Source organism: Pseudocercospora fijiensis (assembly GCF_000340215.1).
Source record: "Pseudocercospora fijiensis CIRAD86 unplaced genomic scaffold MYCFIscaffold_8, whole genome shotgun sequence".
In the NCBI taxonomy this organism is placed as follows: Eukaryota; Fungi; Ascomycota; class Dothideomycetes; order Mycosphaerellales; family Mycosphaerellaceae; genus Pseudocercospora; species Pseudocercospora fijiensis.
Genome location: NW_006921539.1, coordinates 1999531 through 2022883, shown reverse-complemented (window position 1 = coordinate 2022883; position 23353 = coordinate 1999531). Strand labels below are relative to the sequence as shown.

The 23353-nt window shown below is 43.8% G+C and overlaps 5 protein-coding genes across 5 annotated transcripts; 3 read left to right on the top strand and 2 right to left on the bottom strand.

The window, feature by feature from the left end:
• Window positions 1–3452: 3452 nt before the first annotated feature.
• MYCFIDRAFT_178050 (uncharacterized protein) lies at window positions 3453–12657 on the top strand (the record flags this gene model as incomplete). Its single annotated transcript, XM_007931987.1, has 4 exons — window positions 3453–3471; window positions 12062–12202; window positions 12247–12507; window positions 12542–12657. The coding sequence occupies 4 exons, from the start codon at window positions 3453–3455 to the stop codon at window positions 12655–12657; spliced, it is 537 nt and encodes a 178-aa protein (XP_007930178.1).
• A 115-nt stretch (window positions 12658–12772) lies between these two features.
• On the bottom strand, window positions 12773–13929 carry MYCFIDRAFT_90058 (uncharacterized protein; the record flags this gene model as incomplete). The annotated part of the gene is made up of 2 exons (XM_007931986.1): window positions 12773–13714; window positions 13846–13929. The coding sequence occupies 2 exons, from the start codon at window positions 13927–13929 to the stop codon at window positions 12773–12775; spliced, it is 1026 nt and encodes a 341-aa protein (XP_007930177.1).
• A 3897-nt stretch (window positions 13930–17826) lies between these two features.
• Window positions 17827–19365, top strand: MYCFIDRAFT_204832 (uncharacterized protein; the record flags this gene model as incomplete). The annotated part of the gene is made up of 2 exons (XM_007931985.1): window positions 17827–17903; window positions 18067–19365. 2 exons carry the CDS (start codon window positions 17827–17829, stop codon window positions 19259–19261), a joined length of 1272 nt encoding a protein of 423 aa, XP_007930176.1. The 3' UTR covers window positions 19262–19365.
• Window positions 19366–19492: 127 nt separating this feature from the next.
• On the bottom strand, window positions 19493–20996 carry MYCFIDRAFT_34958 (uncharacterized protein; the record flags this gene model as incomplete). Its single annotated transcript, XM_007931475.1, has 2 exons — window positions 19493–20669; window positions 20728–20996. The coding sequence occupies 2 exons, from the start codon at window positions 20994–20996 to the stop codon at window positions 19493–19495; spliced, it is 1446 nt and encodes a 481-aa protein (XP_007929666.1).
• Window positions 20997–21268: 272 nt separating this feature from the next.
• MYCFIDRAFT_167339 (uncharacterized protein) lies at window positions 21269–23266 on the top strand. The gene is made up of 4 exons (XM_007931984.1): window positions 21269–21503; window positions 21661–21804; window positions 21863–22864; window positions 22916–23266. The coding sequence occupies exons 1-4, from the start codon at window positions 21467–21469 to the stop codon at window positions 22924–22926; spliced, it is 1194 nt and encodes a 397-aa protein (XP_007930175.1). The 5' UTR covers window positions 21269–21466; the 3' UTR covers window positions 22927–23266.
• The last annotated feature ends 87 nt before the right edge of the window (window positions 23267–23353 follow it).

The following is a 23353-nucleotide window of genomic DNA, read 5'->3' as shown; positions in this document are numbered from 1 at the left end:
GATTGTTGGTTGTTAGTGCAAGTAGTACTATAGGCAATAGCGATGCCTAATTGTTTTGTACGTAATTGACGTAGTGCCGTAAGTATACCTCTAAGGCCTGATTCTTAACTTCCGGTTAGCCGTCTGTCTATAGATAGTATGCCGTTAATAGCTTATGCTTAATTCTAAGCGTCGCTGTAAGCGTCTTCTAGTAGTTTAACGTAAAGAGCTTGTCTCTGTCCGTAATATAGGTCTTTAGAAATCCGTAGTATCGTATAAGTCTATCTAGTACGAGGTATCCGAGTTGCTCTACCGTACTTGCTTCGTTAGTAGGAATGAAGTGTGCGTATTTCGTAAGCCTATCGACTATAACAAGTATTATATCGTAGCTATGTCCTATAACCGGATCCTTAGACTTCGGTAGTTTCGTAATAAAGTCTATTGTAACTTCGTCCTATAGTTTATCTAGTAGCGTCCTAAATTGGATATGTCTATATCTAGCGTGTCTATTAGCCTTATTACGCTAACATTGTAGACATTTCTTAATATATTCTAGAACTCGTTGTCGCATATGTAGGAATCCGAAGCTTCGCTTAACTAGTTCTATTGTTTTTGAAACTCTAGGGTGTCTATTTTCTAGTCCGTCGTAGTGTTGTCGTATATACTCCGTAACTCGTTCCTTAGGTACTTAGTATTTCCTATGTTCGATTAGAAACTGTTCTTCTATATCCTAAAGAACTCGTATAATGTAGTTGAATTCTTTTGTGTTAGCACTAAGGCTTCCGTCTTAGTTTGCTTTTAATATCTGCTGCTATACTAGTTCGTAACCCTCTATATAGTCGCTACGGCGGCTTAGTACGTCGGCTCGTCCGTTCTCGCGTCCTAGGATATAGCGGATTTCGAACTTATACTGTCCTAGCAGCTCCGACTAGCGGGCCTGTCTCCGGGTTAGTACTTTAGTCGTAGTGAAGTAAGTTAGATTCTTATAATTAGAAAGAATCGTAAGACTTAGTGCTCCTTCCGCGTATACTCGCTAGTATTGCAGTAATGTAACTATTGTAAGTAGCTCCTTATTATAGATATCGTAGTTCTGTTCCGCGGGTAATATCTTTCTCGAGTAATAGGCTACTAGGTATCGTTTCCCGTTATACTCCTATATAAGGTATATTCCTATAGCCCTATCCGACGCGTCTGTTTCTATCTAGACCGCCTTATTCCTATCGAATAATCGTAGCGTTAGCGTAGAAACGCATTACTTCTTTAGCTGCCTAAACGCTTCGTCTTCCTTCGTGCTCTAGTTCTATTTCTTGTCCTTCTTTATAAGCTCCGTAAGGGGTGCCGCTATCTTAGAGTAGCCCTCGATGAATTTTCTGTTATAGTTAGCTAATCCTAGGAATAATTGTACGTCTTTAACGTATGTAGGCGTTAGCCATTCCTGTATTGACTTGGTTTTTTCTAGATCGATCCTAATTCCTATAGTACTAATAATAAATCCTAGGAATTTGACTTCCTTCTTATAGAATTCGCATTTCTTAGGTGCAGTCTTAAATCCTACTTAAGTAAATCGTTTAAAGACGTCCTGTACTATTCGTATATAGTCCGCGAGAGCTCCTTTAGTATAGACTAAGATATCGTCTATATATACGATAACGTATACATCTAGAAGGTCTCGGAGAACTTCGTTTATAAGGTCTTAATATAACGCTAGGGCATTTGTAAGTCCTATAGGCATAACTAAGAATTCGTAAAGCCTATATCTTGTACGGAATGCTGTTATCTATTCGTATCTAGCTGCTATACGTATTGCGTAAAACGCATCGCGTAGGTCAATCTTCGTATACTAGTCTAATCTAGTTAATCGGTCTTACATTTCTTCGATGTTCGGTAGTAGGTACCGATTCTTAATTGTAATGTCGTTAAGTCGTCTAAAATCGACTACTAGCCGTCCTTCGTCTAATCCGGCTTTCGGAACGAACATTACTAGTAAGGCTGCCGAGGATATCGACTTCCGTATCTAGCCTTTTTCTAATTTCTCTTTCAGCTACTTGTCTAGGGTTTTAAGCTCTTTCTTAGATATTGCGTATAAGGGTCCCTATAGAGGCTCTTTCCTAGGCTGTAAGTGTATCTTATAATCCTATAGTTAGTGTTTAGGTAAGGCTGCCTTGCCTCTCTCCTCTTTAAAGAGTCGCTTCTACTTACTATACTCTTTAGGAATGTCTAGGTCCGAGATTCTAGTTTCATTCTTCGATAGTATATAACTTCTATCCTTCCCGTAATTATTATTATAACCCTCCTAACCTAACGGTAGTGTCGATCCGGGTTGAATACGGTTCTCCGTAATTCCTATCGACGTAAACGTCTTACGAATCGCCCTACGTTTGTCAATCTCATCTACCTACGAACGCTGCTACTATATAGGTTAAATACCGATTATACAGTCGCATTCCTTAAATGTAAGTACTCCTTTTCTCTAGTCTACGACTGGGTTATACTTTCTTAACTAAGGTATACCTAATACAATGTTATAACTGGCTATATTAGTAACATCTAAGACAATCTCCTCGTAGTGCTATTAGATAGCTAGTAGTAACAGTATCGTTTCTCGTTCTATATTAGGTAGCGGTAACCTATCTACTGCTATAAGTTTATACGCTCCTTCTCTTCTGCTTCGGGTTGCGATCCCTCGGCTTTTAACGAATAATTCGGAGGCAAAGTTCCCGCTCGCTCCGGAATCTATTAATATACTCGTCGGGTGCCCGTTAACGATAACTTTTGTACGGAAGACTGCTATTAATGCTTGAGCGCTTTCGGTATTAAGGAACTCTCTTAGAACGCTCTAATCTAGAGAGTTAGTCCGTTTCCCGACTAATTAGTAGCCTAACGTTGTTCTAACTAGTTACGGATCCGTAGTCCTGCCGTTCGTGCTTCTTCGGCATATAATTTTTCCTCGAGGGTATCGTTATATACATCTTGTCCCTACGCTGCTATAGCCTTTCGGTATTGCTAATTTAATCGCTAGACCGTCTAACGTATATCTTAAGTAATAATCGTCCTTTCGTCGGATAGGACGTATCCGTAGGGCGTAATTATACTTCCTATCGGTACTCGCTCCGTAATGAAGTTATAGTACGCATAGTCTATAGGTATCCGGGGGTGATTCTAGAATTTTGCCCGTAAGCTTATCTAAAAATAATTAAATTAGATAGGATCGACCCTCTGTTGTTTGTTAACCTTTAGAAACATTTCCTCGTATTTGCGTACTAGATATAAGGCGATTGTTCGCGCTACTATAGGTACATCTATTATGAACGTAAGGATCGTATCGTCGTTAATCCCGAATTCGTTTTTACTTTCTTTATTCGTAGTTTCTTCCTTAGTATCTAGACTTCCTTCTAAATCTTCTTACTGTTCCTCCTCTTGCTAAGGGGACTCCGGTACTTCTAGGATAGCTCCTAACTCCTCCCCGGGAGGGAATGAAGCTTCCGGATCTCGGTTTTCTTTATCGTCGGTATCTAAGCAAGATTTATTAATCGTTTCTTCTTCTAACTAGGATTTCGCATCTTCTTATATAAGTCGCCTAATCTAAGGGAAGAATCCTGCTTCTACTTTAGCAGAATAATAAATTTGGCATTAGTCGTCGTAACAGAATCTCTAGTAAAGGGTTCTATATACAGGTTCTTGTCGTCGTGCTATTATACAGATTTGTCGTAGCTCTTTCTTTACGACCTCTGCGTAGGTCCTCGGCGCGTTATTAATAGAGTATAGCTCTACTACTATTCGGTAGCCTTCTCTGCCCGGGTCCTTTCGTTATATTATATTAAACTGTTCGCGTCGCACTATATTCTTGCCGCGGTAGTTCCGTGCTATATAGCCTTCCTTGCTATACGTATAATAAGTCAATCTTCCTGCTTTCTTAGGCGAACTCTTGCCTTTTCTTCCTTTAATTGCTCGACCCTTCTAGGTAGCGTCTAGCTCTATTAGTTGCGCACCGTAGTAGTTGTTCCCCTTTGGTTTATCGTAGGTACTATAGTTTCGTCTATTATCGTATCTAGGAGTATAACTAGCTTTTCTAGAAGTCTTAGAATCGTAACGTCGTTCTAAAGCTCGTTCGTAGAGCCTATCGTCGAGATCGATCGTAACCTTAACTAATGTTCCTATATTATCCATTTTTCTACCGTCGCGTATAAGCTCGTCTTTAACGTTATCCTTAAGACCTCGCCGATATATTATTATAAGAGCTTCGTCGTCCTAATCCGTAAGTTAGGTGTATTCCTAAAATTTAGCGGCGTAATCGGTATATAACCCCTTCTAAGTTAAGTGTTAGATAACCCTAACTGCGGTAGCAACTTCGTTAGAAGATCTAAAGACCTTCTTTATCGCACGCTTGAGATTTTCGTAGCTTGCGAAGATTCTATCCGAATTGTCGGTCCCGTTGCTATCTAGATAGGTCCTAAGAAATAGTTTAACCTAATACTAAGCCCTGCCTCGTATAAACGTCGTTACGAAGACTAGCTTTAAGTTATCTTAAACCTAGTTAAATATGAAATATATATCTATCTAGCTAACCTAGGTATCGAACTTGTCTCGGTCGCCGTAATAAAAGTCTAGCTTTCCGATCTTAAGAGAATCGTTTCTAGTATAGGTTCCGAGTGCATTGCTAGCACTAGAGGTAGTACGTCGAGTACTACCTGTCTCGCTAGGGGCGGGAGTTCCCCTTCCGACTTGTAATAAGGCACTTATCCTAAGGGCGTTTAAAGTGTTACGGTTACTCGCGACAGATCGTTAAGTGACTTCTTATTACGTACAAGCCGAGGCTTCTTTAGAGAGGCTAACACAAGCGGGAGGCAGAGACAGAATAATTAGTACAAAGGTAATTCCAATTAGTAAGTAAGTAATATAAGTTGAACGCCTCGAGCTATAAGGGCATTCCGGCGTTCCTAAATACAAAGGAGACATCTTGTCTATAGTCGTAAGCGACGTGAGCGACGCTGTCGCTCTCGACCGCTCCTATCGCTCCTAGTAAGATAGAGCGACAGCTTAGCCTACTAGTCTTAGCGTCGCTCTAAGATTATATAAGGACTCTAACTAATCAGATCCGTAATACTTACCTAGGCTAGGTTATTCCGGTCCTCGCCGTAAATAAACTTCTTTGCGTTAGCGGAGCTATTAATATCGTCCTTAACAGCCTCTAGGACCTCTTTATACTTCCTAAAGGTCTCGGGATTAGCTTCGCTAAGCTTGTAGCGACGGAAGATACGCTTAGCCGTAGACTACGGTAACCCTTTAAGGAGTAGCCTTGTTCTCTAAGAATTCTCGAAGTCCTACTAGTCGATACTGTCCGCTAACTTAACAAACTCGCGGACGTACTCCTTTAGGTCGTTATCTTCGGCACGCCTCTCTATACAGAGGTTCTTAAGCTACGTACGACTGCCTTTAATGCGACGGCTATCGCAATCCCGATACTCCCTTATAAAGGCCTACTTAAAGACCTCCTAGTCGGTATTAGACTTGTCGTCCTTTTCTAGGTAGCTAACTAGGGTTCTAAGGGTTCGGTAAAGCTTAGTAATAGTAGTCCTCGTAAGGGACCGGACCTTGTACTAGTCCGACTCCTCTTCGAGTCCGTACTCGGCTAAGTTGTCCTTAAAGCGTTCTACGTGCGCCGTAGCGTTCTACCCTTCGAATAAAGGGTTCCTACTGCTTCCTAGCTCTAGCGGGCGACGCCTATTCTAACGGAGAAGGTTAGTTTACCCTTAAATTATCTTTATAACGACATTATAGAGAGCCTCGGGCGTAGAAGGCTCGATAGCCCCTAGGTCGATAGCGCTTATAATAACTAGTCGTCGCCTAATTTCTTCGTTAATAGGGTCCGGCGGGTTATTAGATTCCGAAGATTCCGCTAATTCGTAATACTTGTTTTCGCTAGAGCTAGAGCTTATTCGATTGTCGTAAAGTAGTTAAAATAAAATGCTATAGGAAAGTGTTTTTAGTATATGTTATAGGTTCGGTTTGTTTCGATATTGCTATGCGAGAGAATAGTATACTAGGCTGTTTTCTTCTAATATTACCCCTAGGGTAGTATTAGAGTTTAGCCTCCTAGGGGTCGCCTAGATACCCCTAGGAGCTTTAATTTAGTAATTTTAGATAAAAGCCGCTCGGAGGAAGGAACTGCAATCTCTATTCATACCTAGATCCTAGAAACTAGCTACTTTACTAACTATTATTATCTCCTTTAGCTAGGTAGGGGGGGGCGGGGACCTTCTTTTTCTAGTAGAAGGCTAAGCACTATCCGAACGAGGCAGCGAATCCCGAAACAGTCTACCCGGTTAATAGGGGAACTGTCTAGGCATCCGACCTGTAATCTAGAAATTGCTATCGTATAGATAGTCTTAGCAAACTAAGCAAGGCCGATAGGTAATTAGTCTGTCTCCTCCTTAGGCGGGGCTTATCTCGAGCAAGCGGTACTAAATAGGTCTTCGACCCGGAGCCGAGTCCTTAGAAGCTAGCTATAGTTATAGACTAGGCCCTAAGCTATAACAGTCCTAAGGGTTTGTAGCTTTTCGGGGTTAAAGCGATGCCCTTATTAAGAGGTTTCTCTACTTGTCGTAACGGCCCCTTGAGATACTTTAGTATCGTCCGTATCGTAGGCTCTTATCGTGCCCTCGCTTCGGTTATAGCTATTCGTGCCTAGAGACTACCTTTAACATACCCGAACCTGTTAGATATAAAGAGATAGCCCTACCTTCGGCTCTAATAAAGGACGGAAACTAATACTGCTGCTACTACTCACAGCAACAGTATAGGCTACCGAGGGTAACATAACCTATAGCAATATAGGTAGCTATATTTAGCAAGATAGGATAACGAGACTATCGCTTAGGCTAATAACTAGAGCCCTATAATATAGGCATTATAGAAGTGTAACATAAACAATGTGCTATACGAGGTTGACAATCTGTCTACTCTACAGAAGGAGGCCTCTTATATAGGCTTAAAACTGGCCTATAGGTATAGGGCCGGTTACTAGCTAATACTATAGGCGGCGAATTTCGAGGAGATTATCCTTTAGCTATTGTTCTTAACGTAAGGCAGTAAGCCTGTTCTAAGTAGCTTCTTAAAGTCTCGCTACTAGCTAGGGGCTAAAGGCTAGCTAGCTATATCGTCGATTGACAATGTTATTAAGAATATCGTTAATAGGCAATTCTAGATTATTACCTAGAATTATAGGTTCTTCTTTAGTAGGCCCTCTAGTAGGCTCTTTAGTAGGAGGCACTTTAGCAGGCACTTTAGCGGGAACTATGCTACTAGCGTTGTTATTACTAGCGCTGCTAGCGGCGCCGCGGTTGTTGTTACTTCGTAATAAGCCGGCTATTGTAAGGGGTAATACTAATAATATATTATAGGCCCCTAAGGTGCGGATATAGCGGAATTAGTAGGTATAGGCTTAGTGCGATTAACTTAGTATAATAGGCCGTATAGAAGGCCTTGCTTAATAATTAGTACGGTTGTTTCGATAGAATAGTACGTATAGGTCCCGTTCTTTAGGCGCAATATAGTTAGATTAGTCTTGTTCGTAGCTATACCGCTAAAAGCTAGAAATAAGAACTATCTAGCTACTGCCCTTAAAGGGTAGATCGAATACTATATAAGAAGGGTTATATTAGCAGGTAGATAGGGTAGTAGTGAATTAGTATAGTATTCGATAGAGATCTAAGAGGAGAGGGAGGAAGGCAGGCTAGTTAGCCTAACGCTAAGCGCTAAGCCCTACCTAAGGCATTAGGACCCTAGCTTTACTCGGTCTAGTTATATACTAATCACGTATAACCTCTAATATAGAGAGTAGTGCTTCTAGGAGATTCTAAGACTTATGCTATCTTTAATAATATACAGTCCTAGGAAAAGGTTTGTCTAGACAACCTTAATAGTATAGGTTTTCCTAAGACCTTTAATTAGCTTATTAATCCTAGCTTAGGTCTTGCTAAAGATCTGAAAGTTATTAATATAAAGGATAACTATAATCCCTTCTCTAATAAAGAGGTAGGCATCGCTCTTAGTTTTGTACAAAGTAAGGGTCTTAAGTGTAGCTTTAGTATCGTAGTACTATAAAGTAGCTAACTGCTTTATACTATATAAGCCTTTCTGTACAATTATATATAGAAATTTCTCTAGGTCCTTTCTAATTAAATGTAACCCCTTAGGTGCATTTATATAGTTAGGTCTATTAATGTCTAGTTCTAGAAATGTAGCCTTAACATCTACTTAATATCTAACCTAGCTAAAAGTAGCTAAAAGTCCTAAGTAGAATCTGCTTATTATAGCTCTTAGGGTTAGAGCAAAGGTTTCTTCGAAGTTAATACCTTTCCTCTAGGTAAACCCCTTAGCTATATATCTCGCCTTAAACTTCTTAGTAGAACTATTAGGTAAGCGCTTAATCTTCTAGACCTATTTGCTTAATATTGGTTTTCTTCCCTTTAGGAGTTCCTTAGCAGAGATCTATTTAAGAGTATCTGTTTTGTCTAAAGACTTAAGTTCTTTAGTAATAGCTTCCCTCTAAAGCTTAGTATCTATACTATTTAGTGCTTTATAAAGTATAGATAGCTTACCCTCCTCTAGCTTCTTAGCCTTTTTCTTTAGGAATCTCCTAAGGGCAGTATTTAGGACCCTAGCTATATTGCTATAGTTAGGTCTCCTTGTTTACCTACCTCTTAAGGATATTATAGGGGGTATATCTATAAGGTCGGAGTACCTTAGCTTTATTACAGTTCCTAGAGCTACTAGTAGTAAGGCACTTCTTAGCCTCTTTTGTCCTGCTAACTAGTTTAGTTAGTATACGACTAGCCTTATTGCAACTTCCTAGGCTACTAGTAGTAAGGCGGCTCTTAGCCTCTTCTAACCTGCTAACTAGTTAGGTTAGTATATTATTAGTATATCCTTATCTTTAGACTAATGTTAGTTAGTATTATTAGGGGCCTGTAGCTCCCGGGTCTCTTTAACTAGGCTTCCTAGATCTAATAGAACTCGCTCCCTCTAAAGAGATATTAGCTCCCCCGAAGGTAGTAGCTCCCCTAAAGGTAGTAGCTCCCCTAAAGGTATTAGCTCCCCCGAGGGTGTTTAAAACGGCTCTTTAGCACTTCTAGAAGGAATAGGTTTATCAACTAGCCGCTAGTTATACTAGGCTTGCTTAATATTAGGTAGGAATCCTAATACTACTCTAGATTTACTAGGGTTAATCCCTAACTAAGAGTATTTAATAACTTAAATATAGGGAGGGGCTAGATTTACTTTTCTACCTTTATCCCCGTAGGTTTAATCTTTATTAAAGGTAATATAATAGGAGAATTTAATCTTATGCTACTGTAGTCCCTTTCTATAGTCGAACTAAGGCCTCTAGAGGAGGTAGTTTATCGAAGAGTAATTCTAGAATCTGGTACTCTAGTAGATTAGAGCTCTTAATATGAACTTTGCGCCTCTTAGCCTTTCTTCTTTGCTAATATACTTATATACCTTGCAACTAGATCTCCTAACTCTAGACAGATCTACTAGGGTTCCCCCTTACTTTAAATCCCTTTTAAGATAGACTAGAGGAACTTCCTTAGTTATTAGATTAGCTAGTCTATTAGTTAAGTGTATAGAGTGCTTGATAGCATAGCTCTATAGTTCTTGTAGTAAACCTGCATTAATAAGCATAGCCCTAGCCTTTATTAGGATAGTCTTGTTAGATAACTCTATAATACTATTTTGTTTAGGTATGTAGGGGCTTAAGAAATCCTACCTATACCCCTTAATTTTAGCAGTCTTTTAAAGGTGCTTGTTGTTAAACTAGCCCCTATTGTCTAAGAACCAGATCTTTAGTCTTTTGCTAAACTAATTAGACTACTAGTTTATCTATTTCTTAATAAGAGCGGGACTATTTTTTAGGTCTAGGGTCTTATTATCCTATCTATGCCTTGTCTTTATATAAGTTAGTAGGTATAAGTAGCGGTTCCTATAGATATCTAGAGGTGTAACTAGTCTAATAATATTAATATAGATTTCATCTAGAGCTTAAACTAGAGTCCTTCTTATAATCCTTAAGACTATCCTCTAAGATCTTGCAAGCTTATAGGCTTTATAGTGCCCTAATTCGGTAGTGTTAATATAGTTAATGCTAAGACAATCTTAGTAGGTTTTAGTTGCATTTAGTATCTTGCTTCTAATATAGCTAAGTCTCTAATATACTCTAACAGTATCTGCCTTTAGTCGGGCAACTACTAGTATTATAGCTAGCTAGCTCTTAGGAGGAACAATCCTAATATGCTTTAAGACTATTACAATATTGTTAATCTTTGCCTCTCTAATAACCCTACTATCCTTTCTTTAGATAGTTATAGTTAGCCTATATAGGAAGTATCTAGTCTTCCTATAGATCCTCTCTACTAAGATTAGATTTATATTAGAGTTAGGCGAGTATAACACTTCTCTAAGCACTATCTTTATAGTTTTGTCTTTCTAAAGGAATTTAAGGTAAATGTCCCTAATTATTCTATAGCTTCCTTTGCCTAAAGCAAGGCTAAACTTAGTAGGTAAGTCTAGGGACCTAAGGTTATAGAACTAGTCCTTATTGTTAAACATATAGTATAATGTGCTAGTATCCTAGATTTTGATTGCTTTGTCTAGGTTCTTAGGGAATACTAATATAATAGGAGTTAGACTTTAATTAAAGGATACTTAGGCTAGGGTTAGTGCAATATATACCCCTAAAGCCTAGCCTTCCGAGTTAGAATCTAATTCACACTTATCGTTATTATCGCTGCTATTACCTTTTCTAGCAGCTATAGTATTATTCTTAGACCTAGATTTATCCTTGCCCTTTAATTTAGACTTGTCCTTGTCTTTTAACTTTTTCTTTAACTTATCCTTATCCTTATCCTTAGATAGCTTTCTATTAGGATATTGTTTCTAGCACTTTATATTAGTATACTTATGCTTGTAGTGCTAATACTGCTTATTGTTATCCCTAACCTTAATATTAGAGACAACTATAAAGGCTTTGCCTTATTACTAGTTCTATAATCTTAGAGGCTTTTCCTTCCTAAGGGATATAATTATTGCTTCGAGAGTCTAGCTAGTCCCTTCTAGTTTGTTATTATGCCTCTAGCTTCTAAGCTATTTATAGTGCTAAAGACTATTAATAAAGAGTATCCTAATTATTATGTCTAGGATCTTAATATCCTTAGGCTTAATACTATATACTCTTTTAAACTGCTTAGTAGCTATCTTATACTTCTATACCTATACTTAGAAGTCTTTATAGTACCTAAGGGTACTATTAGATATTGCTTGCTTAAGAGTAACTATTCTAAAATCCTTTAGGGTATTATAGATATCTACTGTAATAATTAGTTAGTATATAGCTGCTATAGTCTCGTAGTAGTCCTTAGTAGTCTTCTAGGTAATTATGCTCCTAAAGTTAGGTCTTAGATCTAGTAAGATTATCTTAACTAGAATGCCTATAGTAATGCTATCTTTCTCTATAAACTCTCTTAGGGCTTTATCGAAATCCGGATTATTAACGTAGTCGATTCTAAGAGGTTTATAGTATAGCTTTGCCTATTTTAAGTTATAAAGTATATATCTATATACTTTCTCCTTTAGTAGCTCTTTCTAAAGGATCTGTCTCTATAATAAAAAGTTAGTCGTCCTCGTAAGGATGCGATTTTCCTTTATGCTTTTTACGGATTCTTTAGTATTAGCTATACTACTAAGCTCTTTCTTAGCTCGCTTAGCTTATAGGTGCTAATCGCTAGTTAGATCTAATTTAGTACTAAGTGTAGGGTAGCCCTATTTCGGTAGTTAACTCTAGAGGTACTACTTAATCTATAGCTAGTAGAATTAGCTTTAAACTAGTATCTCTATAATAACAATTCGTCTATATTAGTTAGGATAGGTAAGCGTATACGCCGGGCTTATAACCTATTGTAATTAAGCTAAGCAGAACAAGTTATTAATTAATTGACTATAGAATTGTATAAGGAAAGGAATCAAGTTTCTGTCTAAGCCAAAGGCTACATATATCGCTAGGAAATTAGGCCTTGGCACTTGGCAGTGCTGACTGATCCACAACACCATGTATGTCGAAAAAGCTTGGTGTTGCTTGTCAAGGCTTGTGCGGTCTTGTCCAAACGTTGTATCTCACCAGTATACCACAAGTTTCATATCTTCGACCTTCTATTGGTGGTTTGCGATCGTCATGCTGACGCCTCACACGCTAAAACACCCCTGATCCTTCAGGAGTCGTCAAGAAATGCCTCATAGCGCACCGCCGAACAAGCATTCAGGCGTGCTCATCGTCTGGACCAGAACCTAAAGGACGGGAAGTGTCGCAGCTGGGCTGGCTCCAGAGCTATGGCAAAGCGGAGAGATTTCATGTTCACGGTGCGCAACACAGCGTAATCCAGACAATGGAGTACTTGTATTCCTCTAGAACAATGGGAATTTTGGCTGGCATTGCGAGTCTTCTGCTGAGTATTTGCAGCAGCATTCTCCAGTCCCGTGTCGGTAGTGTGACAGCTTGTGCTTGTATCAGAGTTCGACCGCACCCGGCACGTTTGGAGATTCTACCCGCAAGCCGCGCGTCCTGCTTTTCCATCACGTCTGGACTTCAGCCTCGTGGTAAGCGGCCAGGACCACAAGAACGACTGAAGGTATAAGTTACCTGTACCGCAGAAAACGGCCTCGCTACGCCTACGCCCACGCCTACGTGCTACGCAACCTCCGCAATGCCAACGATTTTGCAATGTCCTTTCTGCATAGCATTCTATGCTTTGGCCTGAGCCTTGGCCTGAGCTGCGCCTTGCACTGGACGCAAAGCCTGCAAAGTAGCTGGGAGCAAATGCCGCACTTTCTCGATCAACTTATTGGCATCTTTTCCCAGGTAGGTGCCATTCATTGCCAGGTTCTTTATGACTTGGTTCAGTGTCTTTTGCTTGTAGCGACCGTTTTCGGTAGACAGCCACGAAGTAGGATATTTACCAGCAACCAGCTTTCGCAGAAGTATATCTTGGTTCGGCAGCGTCCGCGCCTTCTCGCCTGTCTGGACAGTAAGTGCCTTCACAGGACTGCGACCAGTCTTGAAACGATCTAGCACAACAGCCTCGAAGTCCTTGCTTGCTGGCGTTGCAGCACTGCTCCCTGTGTGGAGAAGATGTTCTCGCGATGGTGCTCGCGGTCGATAGGCTAGGCCTGACGCCTTGGCTTTGGCTAGCCGGTCGCGTAAGGATGTCTCTTCCCGGGCATTGAGAGAGCCTGATATCGCAGAGTCCTCCTTGCTCTCTAATGATGCGATACGTGCTGCCGTGCTCAAGTGTCCTGGTGTACTGGATTCCAGCACACTGACGCCGCCCTCAGCCGGCTCTTGCACTTCAGATGGATTTCTCATGCTTCGAGAACTTGGATGCTCATTCCTGACATTCTCATCCGCTCCAGTCACACGTCCCACGCCCTGCGCATTTGGCCCTTCTCGGCCAGCAGAAACATTGTCCCCCATGCGCTCTCCGCCCATACTTTCTGGAGTCTTGGCGAATCCAGCGCTCGTCGTCGGTGGTTCTGGATCTCGCTGATATGTGCCTGTTACGCTGCCTGGACCATGTGTTGACTCTCCTGGAGGTGGTCCTCTCTGAAGCATCGATACTTCGCTGGAAATCATTGCAGCGCGCTCTTTGCGCGAAGGACGGCGGGTTGGTTCTGCACATGCGGTCAGCTGCATATCGATACAGTAAGAGGAGCGGTTCCATTACTATTAGATGGAGCTGGTTTGTGAATCTCATTGCCATCCTGTCCCGAAGTGCCATCTTGAACTGCTTTTCGCAGTGAAGCATGAAAGCAGCGCACACATTGACCACTTTGAAGACGCTTAGACCTAATCAATTGCCGCTCGGCAGCACTCAGTGCAGCCAATGAGGTTCTGACTGCCATTGTTGATGCCATACCAACTCCAATAATGTCTCCATGTATCATGACTGACTTGCGGCGGGAGCGAGACACTCCCGAAGCTACTGTCCTACAAAGCGGAGGAATTAGGTAAGCCGCACGCACCCTCTTCGAAATGGAGCACGGACAGTAGTTTTGATTAATGCTCGTCAATATTTTCACGGGTCGAGCGTGCCAGGTGGCAGAGCCAGCATCGAAGTCGAGCTCTAATTTGAATTGCGTTCGGAAGGCCCCGAGCGTATCGGTAAGCGGAGCCACTGCAACCTCCCTCTGTAATCACCCGTTTGTCAAGTACGCTTTTTCATTAAATAGCGCCTATTTAGTAAAGCAATTGCTATAGATTTGATTAACAACAACCTGTCTATAAAGTAGATATATAGAGCCTATTTAGTCAATTAAACAGCGGATTTAACTAAGTTATTAGTATATAATAAGGAGCCGGATTTGTTAGCTATCCGGTCGCAATTTGCTACTTAGCCTGCCGACACTATTGTAAGCGACAAAACGGCTATAATAACGCGATATATAGACTAAATTAAAGCTACTAATAAGTAGATAGAGACTATATATTTTATATATAGTATAGGTACTATAGTTGTATTAATATTATCGCTCGAAGCCGCCTCGAAGCTAGCTTGAATTTAGCTCCGAATAGCGATAACAACTAGGCCCTTATATACTCTCTACGGCTTATTAAAGAAGCCTAACTAAGGACCGAGAAGACCTATACAAACGCTAAGACTAATATCTCCTAACAAATATAGTAATAGACTGCTGCTCGGAGTTCTATTCTATTACTTCCGTCCCCTTCTAGCACTTACTACTAGGCCCTCGCCCTCCTTCTCTTTTATACGCCCTTAGGCACTTACTCCCTTAACGACTGCGCCTTCTTAGATACAGTCTTCTTCCGCTAACCTCTTCTACGCGGAGATTTAGTAGCAACTAGTAGATTAGCAGAAGACTAGGTCCGCTAGACTATAGCAGACGTAGGTATTAGTTACGTAGGCGTAGAGGTAGCGAGGTCTAGCCCTTCTATAGTAGCTCTAGGTGTTGCCTCTGCTAGTAGCGTAGAGCTAGGTTGTTAGATAGCGGCTATCTTATCGTCGTCGTTAGCAACTAAGGCAGGCGCTTTATAGTCGTTTAGAAGGCCGTAGTCGTCTATATTGTTACAATAGTTACCGTAACCGTAGTATAGCTTAGAACAAGGAACACCTCGTTTACGGCAGCTATAATAGTTGTTATTATAAGAGCCCTTACAACGGTACTCGTAGATAGTACTAATAGGCACCCTTACCTACATTCGAGAAGCCTCCGCTATACTAATAACCTTAGACTCGCAGTCTTTATAGATAGCGAATAAATAGCCCTCTATTAGCAATAGGTGCCGTATATACTACTAACCCTTTAGCTTACCCTAAGGAGTTATTAATCGATAGTAATTAGGCCTATTTTAAGCGGCTTCTATTATCTAGACAATAACTACTCGAGGGCTAAACTTGACAAGGTATTCCTTCTAGATTGCTATACTAACAAGGTTACTAACTTCGAAGGTCCTTGCCTTACTATTACTAGTATAGGCCCTATTATAATTAGCGTTAGCGGAGCGCTAGTTTAACGAGATTAAGTCCTATAGAATACGCTAACTGTCGTCAATCTCGTAGACAACACTAGTACTAGACTTATAGACAGTGCGGCGGCGGTCTATCTCGTTATAGTAAGGCACGTCGTATCTAGGCTATAGAGGGTCAACTTCCGCCGCTACAATAGTCGCTAGTATAGTAGTAGGCGCGTGTGTGTCTAATTCAATTACTAGTCGGTTGTCTTCGTCGAATACGATATTATAACCGTTAGCAACGGCTATAGCGACTATAACAATACTCGTAGTGTCGTCGTCGTTATTACAAGCTGCCGCCTCTATAGTAAGAATAGCCTCGTATAGTAATAGCTCGTTACCTATTATTAGAATAGGAGACAGGCTTCTAGTAACTTCTATATAGTTACTAGCGGCTTATAAAGCCGCCTATAGACCTGCTAATAGAAGGTCCGGCTTCTTAGTAGAGTTACGGTTAAAGAAGGCCTTAAAGAGGGTTATTTTAATAGTAGTATAGAAAGTCTCGTTATAGATGCGAGCGGCCTCTTAGGCAGCGATAATCTAGCCTCTTAATCTACGGTCTATTTTAATAGCCGAGATGCGCTTCTTAATAACACCGTTAGCCTGTTTAACGAGTCCTTGCGACTTAGGGTAATATAGAGCGCCGTAAGCAATTAGTATATTATAGGAAGTAATAAGCGCCTCGTATACGCCTTTAAACTCGCCGCCGTTGTTAAATTGCTATAGCCTCGGCGCTCTATAAGAGTTGATATAGTCGTAGATATAATAGGCTACATTCTCGGCCTCCTTACTTTAAAGGGCATAGACTCGATAGAATTTGGTGCAATAGTCCTTTAGGTAGAAGAGATATAGATAAGAGCCGTCCGGTTAGTCCGAGAAGTCTACTAAGTCGTCTTAGATACGGTCGTGTATATTGCTAGAGTATATATATTTAATTAGTACTATACGCTTTAGAGGCGCCGCTTTAAGGAGGTTGCAGATTTAATAGTATAATAAGGCCGTAGTAATATCTTCCTTTGTAATGCTATAGAAGTTGCGCCTAAGAAGGGCCTTAATAGCTCTACGACCGTAGTAGCCTACCTCGTAGTGTTTAATCGTTATAACGTTAAACATCTCGTATTCCTATACTACCTTATATAAAGAACGGTCCTTCTTAATAGTATATAGCCTCTCGTCTTTAGGACTCTAGTAAAACCTGTTCCTTATATAGTACCGCAGATTATAGTCTTCCTAGCTTATCTTCCTGTTTAGTTGTCGTTTAATCTAGTCCTTAGTAGAGATATAGAATATAACTAGTTAGAGATAGCGCTCCTTCGTAATCTGTATCTTCGCCTTAGAAGCTATATCTCGGAGGTACTCGTTAAAGGCATATCTAGCGCTATTTATAAAGGCCTAAACCTTCTACTAAGGGTCTTCAACTCGGCGTAGAGGCTGTAAATATATACTACGGATAGGAGTCGTACGGTTAAGTCGAATAGCGTATAAATCGAAGGTATTAGGCGAGGGTTAGGATTATAGAGGGTCGATTATAGGTCGAGAGTAGATATTCGACATAGCGGGCGGATTCGAGGCCCTTTATGCCGGAGGATACGGAATGCTAACTAACGTACTAATATTAATAAATAGTACGAGAGATTAAGTACCGATAATAGCGCTTCTATTTGTACGTTTGTCCGATAGTATTATATACGTTGTTGTTAATGCGTAGGTATACTAAGGAAGGGAGTCGGATTCTCGTTACTACGGCGGCCCTCGCGTGCCTAAGGCGACTAGAACGTAGAATCCTTACCTAAAGAGGCCTCCTTAACTAACTAAACGGCTAACAACGCTAACTAGCATATAATAATTAGTTAATAATAGCATTCTTTATAAAGGCACCTTGCTAACCTCAAATAGTGCCAATTTAACCAATTCTACGTGGCAGGTAGCGCGTTATTGGCGAAAACCGCTACTTTACGAGCTGACTATGACACCTCCCCACCGCTACACGCGAGCTTTCCTCTTTCCTCAACAACACCTGTCACTCTTGCCCAGAACACCTTTCAGCCGTCAGCATCTTACTTGGCCGCCGAGCGGCTGACAGCACACCCGATGCTGCCTTTCCGATAGCGACCGCAGGTTTGATCGTTCCCAACTGGTCCCCCCGCATTTGTCTGCGAGCGGTTCCTGGAACCATACCAAGAAGGGCCTACGTCCGCGACCTCGGCGCCACGTAGGCCCATGGTCGTATCGCGAACGAGGCCAAAAGTGACCTCACCACCGCCTTCAAAATGCATCTGACAGCACGGCTCGGGTGCGGGTATACAAACGGAGTAGTCGCTCCAAGTGTCTGGAGAACCTTCGTCTCGTGAGTAATATATATTTCTTTCGCATCCTCTATAGCCCAGCCCAGCTTCCTCCCAGACGTCTAGCTAGCACGCCAAGATGAGGACCTCTATCACCTTTCCAATTGCAGCTCTCGTTGCTGGCAGCGCAGCATATTCGACAAATCCGATCACAGATCTTTCAAGAAAAGGACTGCTTCAGACGCCAGTGGATATCTTACCGCCGAGTCAAGACCCGTGGTATACCACACCTCACAATTTCGAGGCTGCTGCTCCAGGTGCCATTCTCAGGCTTCGAGCTGCTAGAGGAAACCTCACGAGCATAACCACAAACTCAAGCGAAGCCTACCAAATCCTCTACCGCACCACAGACAGCCAATATCGACCCACATGGGCAGTCACAACACTCTTCACACCCAAGTGCGCAAACCAGACTTCAGCCACTAACAAGCTGCTTTCATACCAAGTCCCATATGACTCTGCCGACGTCGATGCTAGCCCATCATATGCTCAGTATGGCGCTGCTTTGCCAGATGTGACGAAGGCATTGGGGCAAGGCTGGTTCGTCAATGTTCCAGACTACGAAGGCCCGAACGCCAGCTTTACTGCAGGCGTTCAATCTGGCCACGCCACGCTCGACTCCATCCGAGCAGTCCTGAACTCAGGCTTTGGCCTTGATACAAATGGTACCCGATACGCAATGTGGGGATATTCAGGCGGTGCGCTTGCCAGTGAATGGGCAGCAGAACTCCAAGTTCAATACGCACAGGACCTGAGCTTCGCAGGTGCAGCTTTGGGTGGCCTTACACCGAACGTGACCAGCGTGCTTGCGGCTACCAACGGAGGCATCGCAGCAGGGCTGATCCCAGCTGGGATTCTGGGTCTCGCAAGCCAATACCCAGAACTGCTCCAATACCTTAAAGAGAATCTGAACACGGAAGGAGAATACAACGCGACCGGCTTCCTCATGGCCTTCAACCAAACCCTAACAGAATCAATCGGAGCCTTCGCCTTCCACAACATCTCGGACTATTTCAAGAACGGAGACCAATCCCTCAGTAACCCTCTCTCGCAACGCATCATCAACCGTGATGGAATTATGGGCTACCATGGCGTCCCACAAATGCCAGTCTTCGCATATAAGGCCATCAAGGACGATATCAGCCCGGTCAACGACACCGATGCTCTGGTTGAGAGATACTGCAATATTGGCGCTACGATCAAATATGATCGCAACACTGTTGGAGGGCACACGGATGAGACGACGAATGGTGATGCGAGGGCTTTCGCTTTCTTGGAACAAGTGCTAGGAGGAACTTGGAATCAGACGGGTTGTCAGATTGAGAATGTGACTGTTAATATTACGGACACTGGAATATAACGATATGCAGTACGACATTTAGACATCTACGACCTTATGATGTAATGCAAAAGTATACAGGCGAAATGAACAGGGGTTGTGAAAGACCTTGCATTGCGATTTTGTGGGCTTCGGTCACAATTCCTTTCAAATATTGCATCGATTCATGCTGGGATGTGTCACATACTAGTAGATGGCGCGTAATCTACAGCACTGAGCATAATTGCCGACAACACTTTGAGCGACTACATCTCATGGAATCTCTTCATCATCATCGTCATCACCTCCAAACCCAAACGAGAAACCACCCTGCTCAGCCCCGTCCTCCTCATCAACTTTCGTGATCGTCTCCCAGTTCTTACCAATCTTACTCAATCGATCCAACTCCGCCAAGCCCTCGTCAAGAAGCGCCGGATCATGCTCTCGCAAACGTTCGAGGAAAAGACCGTACGGATCTTGCACATCATCTCTGAAACCTGAGATACTCTGCTTCTGGTCTCTCAGGAAATGCAGTACAGCTCCAAGTCTACTTCGCGGCACAAGGTTCTGAGTAATGGCGATGCTAGTTTCTAGATTCAGGACTAGGTGGTACCAGCCTGAGGGCACGTAAAGCACCTCTCCCTCATAACAAATGCCTTCTTTGCAGCCTGCTGTCCTTCTTGCCTCCGCGTGGAAGCCGAGAAGCCATTCTGCAATACTGAGAGGACTCGTGACTTCGCTCTGGTCTTCGGAGACGTAAACTCCAGGTGGAGGCGGGATTGAGGGTGAGGATGGGAACATGATCCAGTACTTCGATCCCTTGATCACTGCGTTCCATGCGCTGGTTGCGTTGGGGTCTTTGTGGAAAGTACTGCCGCTGCGATCGGGTCCTCCGATAAGCCAGCGATGATCTGGTCTTTGATCGCCTAGGAGATTAAAGAGGTCTGGTCCGAAGCATGTTGGGGGCCAGTAATCTGCTTTTTCGCTGGGCTGGTCGGAGACGTGCAGATTCATTTTTTCTGCGAAGGCGCGGTCGAAGAGGTATAAAGGTGATTCGTCCCGGCTGTTTTGCATGTACTGGATGTAAGTTTTAAGAGGCCAGTCTACGGCTTCAGCACGGAAAGGTACGTTTGAGTATTTGTTCAACAAATGGTCGAGCGTCCAGGATTTGTAGACTGGCCACTTCTTGACAGGATCTGTCAGGATAAAAGGCTGGCAGTACCATTCCGCTGCGAACTCGTCGTAGGAGAGATCGCCAAATCGTTCGATCTCATTCTGCTTCGGGATGCCCTGCGCGTACTGGTGAAGCGGTACATGGGCGCAGAAGAAAGGGCGATACAGAACATCAGAAAACAGATTGCCGCAATCAACTCTAGGCTCCTGACTTGCAGGCTGTCCAAGGTATGTCGAGCGCCACGTGCCTTGCCAAGAGAAGTTTTGGGGAGATGACCTACCGTGCTGCTCAGCATGATGCCGAGCAATTATGAGTCCTACGTTGCATAACCTACTCAACAAATAGCGTGCGCCACAATTCCTCGTTTCTTGTAAATGCGTGAAGTGCCCGACACGTGCCTCCGAGCCGAAGCAGATCCTGAGGCGGGAGGATGTCGAGGCAAGAGGCCAGTAGCTCGTCTGGCAATAAGGCAAAGCGACCAGATGAGTCTTTGAGGTTTTGTGTTGCAACAAGCGCATTTCCGGATGGCCTCACACCTAGCGGGTGCCGCCTCACGAAGGTATTGTTCTCGTCATCTCTGTTGTTGTGGCCGCCAACTCTCATTCGTTTAACCGGTCTACGGGATGAGTCGAGGGCCAACTCAGAATCGTAGCCACTATCAGGTGGAAGAGTCATAGTGAGCTGAGGACTGCTTGGCGAATGAAGTGTGAAGCAGCAAGTGAGGCAGAGACTCGGAAAAATTTGGTTTGCCTCGACCGGCACGCTAGTCCGCTAGGCACAAGTTCAAACTTCGAGCTGGTCAGAGCGTCTTTTCCGCCCCACACCCTGTCAAAATACGAAATCTTTCTGCCGCCGCACTTCCTCAATCACCATCCAACAAATCCAACACACACACCACACGCCGCACAAACTAGAAGCTGACCGTCCTTACCGACCGTCAGTGATATCTAGTTCTTCCAGTACAACCAAACCAATTGCGGCCGGCGTCCACGAGGATCCCCGCCCACCCCCCGCCCACGCACTTTTCCAGCTCACTGCGCAGCGCCAGTGAGCTCCGTGTCTGATTCGCAATCATGGCAGACAGCAAGGGCCTTGAGGACATCGATGCTGGTAAGTGAGCGATCCTACCCCATGTGGCGGCAACGGCAGCGGTGGTGGCAGCATATAAAAATCAGGGCGGGCAGGCGGGCAGCGCAGCGGACACATGAACAGCATTTTGGCAAGCGTGCCACACCGACAGACAGTAATAACAATTTGTGCGCCGCAGGTCAAATCGAGTCCAACTATGACGAGACCACCGACTCCTTCGATGCGATGAACCTCAAGAGCGAGCTCCTCCGCGGAGTCTACGCCTACGGTTTCGAGCGCCCATCTGCTATCCAGCAGCGCGCTATCATGCCAGTCATCAAGGGTAAGCAAAATATCACTCCTCTCCAGTCGCGCTCGCCTGCATCTCACACACAATGCAGGCAACGATGTCATTGCTCAGGCTCAGTCGGGTACCGGCAAGACTGCCACTTTCTCCATCTCCGTGCTCCAGAAGATCGACCCAAACATCAAGGCCTGCCAGGCGCTCATCCTCGCACCAACCCGTGAGCTCGCCCAACAGATCCAGAAGGTTGTTGTCGCCATCGGTGACTTCATGCAGATTGAGTGCCACGCTTGCATTGGTGGTACCAGCGTAAGAGATGATATGAAGGCTCTCCAGGACGGCCCACAGGTCGTTGTCGGCACCCCAGGCCGTGTCCACGACATGATCCAGCGTCGCGTCCTCCGCACTGACAGCATGAAGATGTTCGTGCTCGACGAGGCTGATGAGATGTTGTCTCGCGGTTTCACCGAGCAGATCTACGACATCTTCCAGCTGCTCCCACAGTCGACCCAGGTCGTCCTCCTTTCCGCCACCATGCCACAGGACGTCCTCGAGGTCACCACCAAGTTCATGCGCGACCCAGTCCGTATCCTGGTCAAGAAGGACGAGCTTACCCTCGAAGGTATCAAGCAGTTCTACATTGCTGTCGAGAAGGAGGATTGGAAGCTCGACACCCTGTCCGACTTGTACGAGACCGTCACCATCACCCAGGCTGTCATCTTCTGCAACACCCGTAGAAAGGTCGACTGGCTCACCGACAAGCTTACTGCCCGCGACTTCACTGTCTCCGCCATGCACGGCGACATGGACCAGGCCCAGCGTGACGTGATCATGAAGGAGTTCCGATCTGGTTCTTCCCGTGTGCTCATCGCCACTGATCTGCTCGCCCGTGGTATCGATGTCCAGCAAGTCTCCCTGGTCATCAACTACGACCTTCCAGCCAACCGTGAGAACTACATCCACCGCATCGGTCGTGGTGGCCGATTCGGACGTAAGGGTGTTGCCATCAACTTCGTCACCGCCGACGACGTGCGCATGATGCGTGAGATCGAGCAGTTCTACAGCACCCAAATCGAAGAGATGCCAATGAACGTGGCTGGTGAGTTCATCCAGCTCGAGCTGATGAATGAGATGCTAATGAGAATGATAGACTTGATCTAAACGAAGAAATCACAACACCACACGAGCCTTCCAGTTCGCTGCCGAGACACGGCTGTCGGGCTGGCGAGGCGCTCACCACCTACTGCACGGAATCTGAGAGCCCACTCATCGCTGCTTCGCGCGGACGGCGCGCATTGACCGTACGCCAGATAGCGCTCAATGGCGAATGACTTGCATCATGATCATCAGGAGGGAGTTCGCGATGCTTTATGCACATCAAAACTGCTCTGCGTTTTTAGAGGGAATGGGAGTTTCATGCTTACGTTGAAAATGCTGTTTTTGCTGAGGTTGAATTGCGACCTGGTACGTAGGCTGCGTACATGAATTGAACAGTACAAAATGTCCCCTTCCCATGTTGTGCGAGTAGAGTGGTCGTTCCTGCCATAATTGTGTGACTTGCACATGTGAAAGCTTGGCAAAACGTCAC

Excerpts from the sequence above, each read along its gene's own strand:
- MYCFIDRAFT_167339 (XM_007931984.1), top strand. The coding sequence starts at position 21,467 with ATGGCAGACAGCAAGGGCCTTGAGGACATCGATGCTG. Across the intron at positions 21,504-21,660 it reads CCTTGAGGACATCGATGCTG|GTCAAATCGAGTCCAACTAT; the intron begins GTAAGTGAGCGA and ends TGTGCGCCGCAG. Across the intron at positions 21,805-21,862 it reads TATCATGCCAGTCATCAAGG|GCAACGATGTCATTGCTCAG; the intron begins GTAAGCAAAATA and ends CACACAATGCAG.